Here is a 12,681-nt window from a genome sequence, read left to right on the forward strand (position 1 = left end):
AGCAGCGCTCTGCGACGCAAGCATTTATTTTTCCCACAGAAATTAGTCAACTCAACAGCAGTATGACAAGGCACTTCATTTGTTAACGAGTTTTTTTGACGGGGTTCGAACCTAGGACGCTCCAAGGGACGCATACCCATTAGCTTTTTAAGTTTGTATGCAGGTCATGCGCGCCGGACCATTCAGCCAAGTTTCTGGCCTTTTAAACGATGTTTCAGTTAAAGTATTAGCGACCTCTTGCGGACAAGATAAACCACTTTAACGTGACAAGAGATATTCCTGAATGTGATATGAATAACAGTAATGCTTTGATTATATGAAATGCAAAAAGTAGGTAATGACAGTTTAGTGTCACAAATAACATCACATGGTGTTAATAATTAATTTCTGTACAGTTTCACCTTGCTGGCTTGGAAATTTGAGGATAAGAATAATCTATTCAGAGACATTAATGGTTCATATCATAACCACTGGTTAGATATCGAAACCAAAATATTGGGTTTTTCACTGATTGTAAAAGAATATTATAATTTTTGGACATACAACCTGTTCAAACAAATTTGTTTGGTTGAAACTCTTGCAAATATTTCAAAAATTTACTATGTTTACTATATAGTAATTATACCATAGACCCCCCCCCAAATATTTGACTTTTCTATTGACTAATTATTATTAAACATAACAAAACAATGTCAGTAGCTATCTCTGTCTTTTGGTTGTATGGAGTTGACCTACCAAACGCGACATAGTCGACATGGAAATGCATTTCAAAGGCGACATGGAAAATTGGAAATGTATTTATTTGGGCCAAATAAAACAGAAAAAACTAGAAACAATCTAAAAACGTTGACTTGCAGTCATGCATGTCGTTTCCATATACAGGTAAGCCTATTCTTGTTTTGCGTTTATTTTACGCACTACCATCCATCAGAACCAGGTTAAAAAGATTAGGAAGATACAGTTTTATACTAAAGTGATTTCAAACTTTACCATTTTGCATGATTTCTACCGCCTTAAAAACTAACAAAACAAACATTCGCACCATATACACTAATACTACAGAATAATTATGAAATTTACAAGATTGCTGACAAGTGGATATCAGCAGAAATTTAACAGTTGTCGGCATATCCGAGATTGTTCATCTCCCGAGACAACTGGCACATTGCGCAACACTTGCAGCAAAGAGTCATAAAACAGTCGCTGCAGATGTCACCCTGAAACAAACAGAATGCTCTGCGACGTTATTTCGAAACAGTAAATATATGTGCACCACAAAAGCGCTGAGGAAATTATCTGGCAAGAGTGGAAACAACTTATTTCTTGAAGGGTGTACATCAGTTGTCGGCAAACTTTTATTACTGCGATCTGATTTTTTTTGTCATATCTGGAGGCTCACACAGCCAATAAGCCTGATCTATCGCCGTTCATAGCCTACACGAGAACTAATGGCTAAAGTTTCTTCCTTGTATATGCGCCTAAAACGTTAGTTTAATTTAGCTATCCTTTGCCAACCAAAAATTACGCCCAATATTGTACCGCGACCCAAAGTTTGGAGACCATGCAATGTGCAAATTTGTGTTCTTTTCAATCAGCCTTTCAAAGCACCTTAACGTTTTTGATGTATCAGGTTAAAACCATTACGTTTAGGGGAATATCGAGTGGACAGGTACAAGCTCATGAACGTATTTTTTATTTTTGTAAACATTATTTATAACGTGGCTACTAATTTCTGTTTAGCCAACCACTGTTTCTGTTAACAACAATCTAGTTTTAGAGGCTTTATTCACACCCACAGCAAAAACAATGAAGCCCACAGCTCAACTTTGACTGCAAATTGAAAGCATATTGCAAGCAGTGTTTTGCTTTAGTACGAAATAACACTCAAGGGCATAAAGCGAAGGATAAATGTCTCAATAACTTATGCATTAAAATGTAGTTTGTTTTGACAAAAAATGTAAGCTTTGCAATACCACAGAACATACACCATAGCACATCATAAAAGTTTACAAAAGCAAAAAATACAAAGCCTGTATTGAAAGTTGTGAAATGTAAACAAAAGTTTGTGATATAAGAGCATTGGCAGTTTAACAAATACACATTAACTCACAATATCACGCAATTCACAGTTAGTTTGAGGAATTCACAAGTTTGCACAATAAATGCCATGCCAGCTTAAAGAGTTCTGACACATTTACAAAGATTTAGGAATGACATTTGCATACGGTAAAATTGGAGATACAGGTGTCCACTTGGCATCTGCTTTGGGCCACAAAGAAGCGCAGCTATACTTTTCATATGTCAGACATCTGATCAGCTCCATTGGAAGTAGGTGTATGTTACGTAAATATTTCGTAACAGGTAAAATTCCAGGAAAAAATACACTAACCCAGGAATGAAGCAAGAATGATTGTGAAATCTGAAGTCTATCTGTGCTAGTGAATCGCCTGGTAAAATCACCAGATTTATCAATGAGTTGAACAGATGCATATTTGACAGATGTACAAGATATGCTTAAAAGACTTTGCTCTTCATCACTCTCTCCAACATGTACTACAAGGTTATCTTTAATTGGTTGGTCAGTTGTTACTGTGTACTGAAAGTTTATTTTGGTGCAAAGTGAACGGTACTTCCGCCAAGCGCCCTGTATTTTGCGAGCAGCAACATTTTGCTGGAATAACATTTGCTTACGACACCTAGCCAGATGTCGCAGTGCTTGTTTTTCTCTCCATACTCTTTGAAATAGAGTTGCAGCTGCCACTCTTCTAAAAATCAGTTCCTTGCGCTGTGCCCTACATAGTCTTCTTTGCAGAATAGCCCTCCACCAACTAGCCATCTTTTTTACACTTTGTGACACCACCTTAACTCTTTCCTTGTGAAGAATTTCATACAAATCAGCACTCAAAAAGATTTTGGTCTTGCCATATTGACAGCACTTTGACATTTCCAAAGTGTCGTAGCTAAGAAGCAAACTTTCTACTAGTATCCTTGAAAAGTCTTCCGGATTTTGAAAAGCAACTTTTAGTGCTTTTCGTTTCAACAGAAAAGAAAACTGACTGCAAAACTGCTGATAAGACATTTTGTATGGAAGAAAATACCCACATATTTGAATTGTTTCTACAATTCCAGAGGACTTTAACTGGTCAACAACATGTGGAGAATCAAACTTTTTGGGCACAAGTTGCTGATTGGGTTTTATGCAGCGAATATAATGGCAGTTTGTTGTTGCCATAGTTTTCAATAAATCATCCAACGATCTTTTAAACTGAATTAAGACTGTTTGGTTCCCCTTTCCCCTTTTAGGCTGGTGAACAACTTTGCACTCTGGGTACCTTTCCCTCACCAAAGATCGCAAAAAAACATTACCACTGTTTAACAGCAAATCAACAACCTCTGGTGGAAGCTCATCTTTGTTTTTTGGTATCAGCTGATCAGTGGTGTAACCCACTTTGCCTGCATAGTGTGACACCACAAAGCATGGCACAGTAAGATTGGACTTTCTTACATAAGTGTTCTGAGGAAAAGATTGAAATATTCTGTTCATAAGTTGTACAGGATTTGTTGACCGATTTAACCTACATTCCTCATTCAGTAGAGCAAAGAGGCTGGAATGGGGAGATTCCAGGACCTTCAGACAGGCAATCTTATCTACTAATTCGGAAATGTCCCATGATATTTCATCTGAGCGAAGTTCTTCTTGTTGCAGCTTAAGAAAGTTATCCACATAGTAATGCTGAAGTTTTTCATTTGCGTAGTTAATGCATAGTTGCTCAAGGGCATTTTGTTTGAAGCTTTCAAAACCGTATATATCCAGCAAGCCAATGAAGCTGCTTGTCTCATCTTGAGGAGCAGAAATATCACTCACAATTTGATCAACAACCCAGTGAAATATCATCTCATAAACAGACTTTTTAAGTGCTTCCAATCTAGCCTCACACTCTTGCTGTGTACATGCCTTCTTCACAATGCTTCTTCGCTTTGATTTGCGAAGCTTTCCAGCCTCAATATTTCGAACAGAAATTGCCTGTACTAGATTGTTGATTGGAACAGTCATAAGGCATGCAGCATATTTCAAATGTTTTTGACAAGATTTAGTTGGGAGACATGGGTCATTAAAATTATCATTGCCCTCAAGCGCAACTTTGCCTAAGTGCATAATTGATGCTAAGACTGTAAAAATTTCCATTTGTGTTTCTGATGAAATTCCTATTGCTGACATAGCACTTTGTGTTACTTTAAATGCCGATGGAGTTTCCATGAAGTTTTCATTCCCTTCCTTTAACAATTCACTATTCTTTTCCATAGTAAATAAAAATTCCTTTGGTGAAACATTGCTGTTTGTATTTAAATTCTTTTTTTCTGGACCATCATTATTTTCCAAAAAGCACCATTTCATTTTCTGTTCTACTGTGCTACCATGCAACATTTGGTAAAATATATGAAAAGTTTGTTCATTTTCATTTTTTCTGGCAACTCTGGTTTTTTCAAGTAAATATGTCTGTAGTGTGGCCCCAATGATATTTCCAGATCGATTGTATTGCAACTGAATGTACTTTCCGAATCTGCTGCTGTTGTGATTGCGAGGGGTGGCTGCATTTCCAAAGGCTTCCAAAATTGGGTTGGAGCTTAATATTCGCTTTTCAATTTGGTGGTGTGTGGTGAATGACATGTCAAATGGAGAACTACACACAGGTTGACAACTTTCAGTTTCCTCATTGTTGTTGCTGTCTATTCCAACATATGTAAGGTAATGCATCAGACAAGATACAGTCCAGGTTTTTCCAGCTCCACTCTCACCACTAATTATAATAGACTGATTACTTTGTCCCATACTGTCAAGCATGTCTCTCCGGGCCTTTTCAACGACAGAAAATACATGTGCTGGCATTGCTGATAGTTCTGCTGTAGATGCACCATGGTAGGCATGAATCATTTTTCTGCTGAACATCTCATCAACCTCTTGAAAAGGGTTAATTGCAAGCACTGTACCAGCACCTAATTTACGGTAAAACACTCCACAATGATACATTTCTCTCAGTGAATATAACACAGCAGGTGTTGTTAAAGAAGTCATTTTTGATAAGTCTGAATGAAAATATTCCGTTTGCATGACTTCGTCGAAGCAATTCCACGATGCAATTGAATGAATGTCTCGTTTCGAAATGCGTTGCTTTTCGCTGGACAATGTGCCCACAACATACTCGCCGTTTTGGCAGACTTCGACAACTCTTACTGGATTCCAAACATCACTTGTGTGTTTTGCCCACACCCAAATACCCTCTTGTAAAGTCATTTCCATACTTATTCTGTGAGTTTCAAAAAACAGTCCAATGAATTCAAACAAATTGCATATAAAACGCCTTCCAACTTGATTTGATTTCAAAAGTACCTCCAGGCTAATTTATGACCTTAGTGCGCACTCATGCGTCACCGTATTTTTAATCCTGACGTCAAGACACAAAAATCATAAAAAACTTGTTTTTGCTTATGAACGTAAGTTTGGTGGTTTGCGATCAATTTTTGGCATAATATTACGCATATTTGACTTCGTTTGCGTTGCTACACCCTTCTTTCTTGCTTTCTTTCTGTTTTGTCAATTACGTGTTCGTATGTCATGCCATTGTGAGCATAACGCATTCAGGCGTTGCCCGCCAACCGAGGATAAAAATGAAACAAAACAAACAAACAAAACGCCTACCGTTTTCACGAACCTATTTCGCACCCTTTGCAAGTAAATAGTTTGCCCGTCTGAGACTGAGAGCCATGCAATTTGTGTCAATGCTAGCGTGTTAAAAAAACTATTTTACCTGAATGCCATGAGTGCCTCTGAACCTGGATCTCATTGCCAAGTGACCCCCTGGAACACAACCAGCTGGTTCTCCGGAGCATCCAACACAGCAGTTTTCTCCCATACGCGCAGCAATGCATGCAAAGTAGAAGTGACAGCAGAAAGTTGTCAGGCAACCTACGAATGTTAGTAAAATAAAGACATAAAAGCAGAGCCAAATTTTAATTAGTCAAGGCAAACATTTATGCACAATAGTGAAAAAATTCGAATAACAACGGTGACCTTGAGTGAAAAAATACTTGTCCGGTTCGCTGTATGCAAGAACACGATAATCGTAGTGAGAGAGGTTGCTAATTTTTTATATTGTTTAACTTATCTTAAATCCGACTAAATTATACGACAAAAGTCATTAATCCTGTTTCGCATTATTTCGGTTTTCAGTCAGTTTGAAAAAGTATTGACAACTTACAGCTTTTCATATCAAGGCAACATTCACATAGGCCAGTGCTCCATCCTTTGCCATTTATAACTGGCTGTTGGGTTACAATGGTGGTTGTTACCGCTGGTTGAGTTGTGACAACGTTCGGTGGCTGACTTGTGTACGTCACACTTTGATAAGCCTTGTTGCGACAACAAACAAATATGTTCAATTTAAGAAATCCGTTTGGCAAGAACATGCATACTTACGGGATTCACAGCTGTCATTGTTCTTTGATTTTTTAGACTACAAAACTTATTATAGCTAAGCTTTTGCGCACTGTGGCCAAAGAAAAAAACTGGTGAAGCAAATCGAGCGTGAAATAGAAATGTTACCTTTATGGTTTTGCCAGAACCCGCCACGCTATTTTATCGACTATAGAAAGCTTTTTGTGAAATTCGGGGAAAACGTATAGCAAACAAAACAAACCCTCAATCTATTGTGTTCATTTTTGATGAAAGGAGGTTCATGGATACGTCTTTATGTAAATGGATCGTTTGAATCAAATGAAAAACACAGTTTTATATTTTGAAATATATATATGTATTAGGTGCTGTTAACATTTATCACTTTCACTTTGAACCCACATACGTTGGTTTTTTAAGCATTTTTTTATACGTTGAAGCTGACTAAATTTATTTTGTTAAACAACCTGTTGATAAATCCTTCAATACATTTTGTAGCAACTGTTTTAAATGCTTGAATTGCCTTTAACATCACTTAAAGGCTATAACCTTCTGAAGGACTTCCAATGCCTGGACTGTTTGAGGCCACTAACTTTACAAACATCCAAGCCCTACTAAACCAACAAGCTGAATTTAACAAAGACTTGTCGAGTTTTGTAAAGCTGCTACTGCGTCTCAATGTTAAATCATAATCGTATCACATTGTCAGGATTTATTATGATGCTAACGCCTCGTTACCAACAAAGCGAGAACGAATATAAGTTATCAAACATAAAAGAGTCTATTATAAATTTAAATGAAAAACGAGAAATGTTCAAAGGACAATGAACGGAGGTTTGGTGAAGGATTTTTCCTCTTCTGTCAGAAAGGTCAATCGTTTGTCTATTGTTGTTTCTTGGCAGCTCTGCCGTCGGCACCTAAAAATTGAAAGATTAAATAAACACATATAATGGTGATGTTTGCTTTGTTTATTTGGCAAATCCGCTTAGATTTACAAACATATTGTGCTAAGGCAACGTACCTTCAATGTAGTTACGTGCCACCCATTTGAGTCCCTCATCAAGACCAATAACTGGAAGTGAGATCTTGAGTACCATAAACCATTCATTCCAGTTGAGTGGGCAGATTTGGAACACCATCTGCAAAACAGAAAAATCATTTTAAAAATTTAAATCCTTTAAAAGGTTAAATTGAAATTGAACAACTTTAAAGAGGTTTAAAGTTAGGGGTACAACTTACTGGGAATGGATCAACATAAAGGATGACGAAGTGAAGAGCAAGTGAGAGAACGATGGCTCCGATCAACCACATATTTTGCCATGGTGGCATACGGAAGAGAGACTGATTTTCAGAGACACTATAAAGAATTCCAATATCGTTAAAACGTTGTCATTCCTTGACTGTTATTTTACTTTGATAAAACCAAATATAAGAGAAATGTGAAAGTATAAAGTATGTGTGAGACGAACCTGTTGAGGGCATTGCACAACTCAATCACGACGAGGACAGATAAGGCCATGGTCATTGGGTGGGGATCTTCGAACACATGGCAGTCAACTCCAGCGAAATCTTCGCTATCAGCAGTGCAGGACATGAAGTGAGTCTAAAAATTGTCAAAATCAGTTGCTAGCAAGAAACCATAGATTCACAAAGAAAGGGGAACTATGTCGCTACTACTTTAATTCACAAAGTTAGTTTATAACGGGAATGTGTCAATAATTGAATAATATGCTTCAAAGGAATAAGATCCTAATGTGGCAAATAAGATAATAATGTTTAGAAGCTTACCACTTGCCACCAGGAAAGCATGGGTCCGTTACCAGCGTACAAGAACCACCACAAAGAGGCACCAACTGTTGCAATACCAACATATCCTGAAAACAAAAGATAAATGAGACACTGTTTTTTGTTGCAGAACCGTATAGAAAGGTAAATATATCACAAAACCGTGGAGATGCTTGGTAAGTTCTTTTTTCCACTTTGGTGGAATTATACTAAAACATTTTTTTTTAATTTTTTTTTAATTTCTCTGTACGTACCACCGACGGCACAGTAACGGAGCATAAGCCATCCGCTGATGAGGGAGTCCTTGGTGGATCGTGGCTGTTTCTTCATGATGTCGAGGTCGGCTGGGTTAAAGCTGAGTGCGGTGGCTGGCAAACCATCAGTAACCAAGTTCACCCAGAGAAGTTGGACAGGGATAAGTGCTTCAGGAACACCAAGGGCAGCAGCCAAGAAGATGCTAAAACAAAACAATAAATTCGTTTTTAAAGAGCACGTGACATCCTAATAAACATCAGTCTATATTTAATGGGTTGTTAATGTAAATCTTGTCATTTGTTTGCTGAGCAATGCGTTCGAAAAGTAAATGTTAAATTACCAAACGACTTCGCCGATGTTGGATGAGATAAGGTATCGGATAAACTGCTTCATGTTGTTGTAAATGGCACGTCCTTCTTCAACGGCGGCAACAATAGAAGTAAAGTTGTCATCAGCCAAAACCATGTCGGATGCGCTCTTCGCTACAGCGGTTCCACTTCCCATAGCAATTCCGATCTCAGCTTTCTTGAGTGCTGGGGCGTCATTCACACCATCACCAGTCTGTCGAAGTACACGGAAAGAAAGTCACGTTAAAGCAAAATATCAAGATATGAATGTAGTGAATTTAAGCGTTACTCACCATAGCAGTAACGTCACCATTGGCTTGGAGGTACTCGACAATCTTGCTCTTGTGTGCTGGCTCGACGCGGGCAAAGAGACGGGCACGAAGGCAGGCTTTGAACTGCTCAGATTGGGGAAGGTTGTCAAACTCACGACCAGTGTAGGCCTTTCCTGAATAGAATAGAAAATATTGCTTTGTGATGTCGTTCTAACATTCTTTAAGTTGTGGTGGAGGTCTTGACCAACCTGTGGTGTCCTCGTCCTCGCCAAACACGCCAATACGACGGCAGATAGCTTCAGCAGTGGCCTTGTTGTCACCAGTGATCACAATAACCCGGATACCAGCATCACGGCAATCGTGGACGGCTTGAAGAACTTCAGTTCGGGGTGGGTCAAGCATACCGACGATACCAACGAAGGTGATTCCAGTCTAAAACAAATTTTGAAACATTAAGGTTTTAAGTTGCAACTACATTGACCTGTAGATATAAAGTACTTACCTCGTATTCAACAAACTTGGTAGAATCTCCAAGATCCATTTGGCTTGGGCTGGGTGGGGTGTCAATGGTTCCGAGGGCCAAGCAGCGAAGGGTGTCGCGACCGGTTCCGTATTCTTTCACCAAGCTCTGGATTTCAGCTTTAATTTCTGGGGTCATTGGCACTCGTTGTTTGCCAACACGGACGTATGTACAACGATCGAGTACTCCTGCCAATTGAAACAAGGAGTTAAATTAAGATACGAGTATATTTTTTCATTATGAATTATTTAATAAGATTGAACTTGATTTTGATGTATGTAACGTCGTATTAGATAAAATGCTTTAAACTATATCGTATTGGCTTCCGACCTTCTGGTGCTCCCTTGACAAACATCTTGGGTCCGATAGCTGATGGGGCTGTTGGTCGGCAGAAGGCGCTCATTGATTTGCGGTCACGTGAAAACTCGAGAGTGAATTCTTTCTTCATCATGCTCTTGATAACCTACAAGCAGGGAATGAATCAGTTCTGTTTGTACATAAGTAGATGTTGTATTGTGGGAATGACAACTTACGCTGTTGCATGGATGGGAACGGGCTGACTTGCTGAGGCCACTGAGGTCGGTGTTGAAAACGTTCATCTTTTCGCAGAGGACAGTAAGGGCGGTTTCAGTAGCTTCACCAACTTTCTCGTAGATACCTTTGCTCTGAATAAATAGGTAATGATTTAGTGGTCTAATTTATGTCCCATTATTACAATTATAACTAAATATATTTTTATTGAGTTAATTTTAAATTTCAATAATAAATGGTAGGTTATGTGATATTGGACGTATTTTGAGGTCATTCGTTACTAACCTCGTTGTAATCTAGGGAAGAGTCGTTGCACAAAGCACAGATGGTGGAAAGCTCGGTGAGTGCGTCGTAGTCGCTGCAGCGAATCTTTTTGTCGTCCTTGGTGACATCACCCTTTGGCTCGTAGGTTGATCCAGAGATTTTAAACTCGTGGAAAGCTGCGCCATCGGCCATGACCTTGTCGACGACGAACATCTAAATAACATATCAAGGTCATGAACAACCGTTTTCACTCGAACTTGAAATCTAGTTCTATACTTACTCTGCATACGGACATCTGGTTGGTGGTGAGGGTGCCGGTTTTGTCGGAGCAGATCACTGAGGTGCAACCGAGGGTTTCAACAGAGGGCAAGCTACGAACGATCGAGTTCTTCTTCGCCATGCGGCTGGTTCCAAGAGCCAAACAAGTGGTGATAACGGCTGGGAGTCCTTCGGGGATAGCGGCAACGGCAAGGGCGACTGCGATCTATTGAAATAACAAAAACCGGGTAACGTTATGTTTGTAAAAACTTTAAAGAGTTGTGTTGAATGCACACCTTGAAGTAGTAGATTGCTCCCTTGAACCATGATCCACCATGAACTGGGTCGTTGAAGTGTCCAATGTTGATGGCCCAAACGGCAATGCAGATAAGGGTGATAATCTTCAGAAGAAAAGTTATTTGAAATTGTCCAAAAAAACATATATCAAAACCATGTAAAACTCCCAACCTTGGACAATTGCTGACCGAACTCGTCGAGTTTTTGTTGAAGTGGGGTCTTCTCAGCTTCTGTCTCAGCCATCTGATCGCGGATTTTACCGATTTCAGTGTTGCTGCCAGTTCCGATGACGATTCCAGTGGCTTTACCAGATGCAATGTTGGTACCCTGTGAGCGAAAACATACGTAGTATTAGTTTTGTTTCCAAACAATGTTTTGCCCCTTACGATAATTTGAACTTACAGAATTTATTTAGTTTCATATGACTTTAAGTAAAGGGATGCTTACGGAGAAAAGCAAGTTCTTTTTGTCCTGGTTGACGGCGCGGGGATCTGGCACGGCGTCGGTGTGTTTGATCACACTCACACTTTCGCCAGTCAGGATAGCTTGGTCGACCCGCAGAGTAGTCGAGTGGATGGCGATCAGACGAATATCAGCTGGTACTTTATCGCCGACTAGCGGAAATATGTGGGAAAGTTAGATATACAATACTTGTTTTGTTCATCACACTCAAAGACCCATGTTTACCTGACACCTCGACGATGTCACCTGGCACAATGTTTTTGGCCAGGATCCGTTGTACGGTGCTTCGACCTTGACGGATGACTTTGCCCATTTCGGGTTCATATTCCTTCAAAGCTTCGATGGCGCTCTCAGCATTGCGTTCCTATAACAAAATTGAGTGTTGTTTTTTATCTTGTGTTGTGTTTTGAACGAGCAACTTAAAAAGCTTCTTATGTTTTTTACAACTTGCCTGCCAGATTCCGATAACAGAGTTTGCAATCAAGATGAGAAGGATAACGAGTGGTTCAACGAATGCTGTAATGGTTTCTTCGCCTTCCTCGAACAAAGCAAGGACCTATTCGAAATAATCCAAAGTTTGAAATTAGATTCCACCTGGTGTTGGCTTTAGCACGACAAACTTACGAAAGAGATTATGGCGGCCAAAAGAAGAATTCGGACTAGGAGATCTTCAAATTGCTCGACGACCATTTGCCACAATGACTTGCCTTCCTCGGCGGGCAATTCTAAACCAAAACGTCGACAAGGTCAATTTTGCATTCCTTGTGTTTTAAAGGTTTTAACAACAGACCTAACACACTTACCGTTGGGTCCATATTTCTTCAAGTTTTCCTTGACTTGCTCATCACTTAATCCTTGAGATTGATTGACGTTGAAGTTTTTCAGAACCTCACCGGTGGTCTTTGCGTATGCGTCTTCCATTTTGGCGACGACTAACAATAAATTAAATGGGTTGATCTAAATAATTCAACTCCAACTGCACGAGAATAAACACGAATTGAAAACAAAACGAAGAGCTATTTTCTCTTCGTTTTGAAATATTGCACAACTCCGAAGGCTTAGCGAAGATTTTAGTCTTGCTAGCAGTTCTTTAAATGTACGCACTCTTTGTTTTACTGCTGCTAATGTTGTTGCTGTAGAAGCTGATTGCAACTGATGAGTAAATGGACATGGACAAACTCTTTTATAGTGACCAAACAACTGGCAATCCGAGCGTCCCGCTGAGCCACCCGAGGTGAC

At 39.3% G+C, this 12,681-nt stretch overlaps 3 protein-coding genes across 3 annotated transcripts; all 3 read right to left on the reverse strand.

Annotated features, from left to right (window-relative positions):
* Positions 1–781: 781 nt before the first annotated feature.
* On the reverse strand, positions 782–6,524 carry LOC145224387 (placenta-specific gene 8 protein-like). Its single transcript, XM_080090885.1, has 3 exons — positions 6,258–6,524; positions 5,808–5,965; positions 782–1,217 (listed from the first exon to the last, which is right to left on the reverse strand). Exons 1-3 carry the CDS (start codon positions 6,463–6,465, stop codon positions 1,113–1,115), a joined length of 471 nt encoding a protein of 156 aa, XP_079947011.1. The 5' UTR covers positions 6,466–6,524; the 3' UTR covers positions 782–1,112.
* On the reverse strand, positions 1,769–5,456 carry LOC145224143 (unconventional myosin-XIX-like). The gene has a single exon (XM_080090580.1). It carries the CDS (start codon positions 5,297–5,299, stop codon positions 2,195–2,197), a length of 3,105 nt encoding a protein of 1,034 aa, XP_079946706.1. The 5' UTR covers positions 5,300–5,456; the 3' UTR covers positions 1,769–2,194.
* Positions 6,525–7,148: 624 nt separating the features above from the next.
* On the reverse strand, positions 7,149–12,569 carry LOC145224205 (sarcoplasmic/endoplasmic reticulum calcium ATPase 1-like). The gene is made up of 21 exons (XM_080090653.1): positions 12,246–12,569; positions 12,067–12,167; positions 11,894–11,998; positions 11,668–11,806; positions 11,428–11,594; positions 11,152–11,307; positions 10,980–11,084; positions 10,706–10,909; positions 10,447–10,638; positions 10,164–10,295; positions 9,961–10,093; positions 9,613–9,818; positions 9,359–9,542; positions 9,132–9,283; positions 8,832–9,052; positions 8,491–8,693; positions 8,240–8,325; positions 7,921–8,054; positions 7,691–7,808; positions 7,473–7,590; positions 7,149–7,368 (listed from the first exon to the last, which is right to left on the reverse strand). The coding sequence occupies exons 1-21, from the start codon at positions 12,361–12,363 to the stop codon at positions 7,334–7,336; spliced, it is 3,009 nt and encodes a 1,002-aa protein (XP_079946779.1). The 5' UTR covers positions 12,364–12,569; the 3' UTR covers positions 7,149–7,333.
* Positions 12,570–12,681: the final 112 nt, after the last annotated feature.

Source organism: Phallusia mammillata, chromosome 1 (genome assembly GCF_965637545.1).
Source record: "Phallusia mammillata chromosome 1, kaPhaMamm4.hap1.1, whole genome shotgun sequence".
NCBI lineage: Eukaryota > Metazoa > Chordata > Ascidiacea > Phlebobranchia > Ascidiidae > Phallusia > Phallusia mammillata.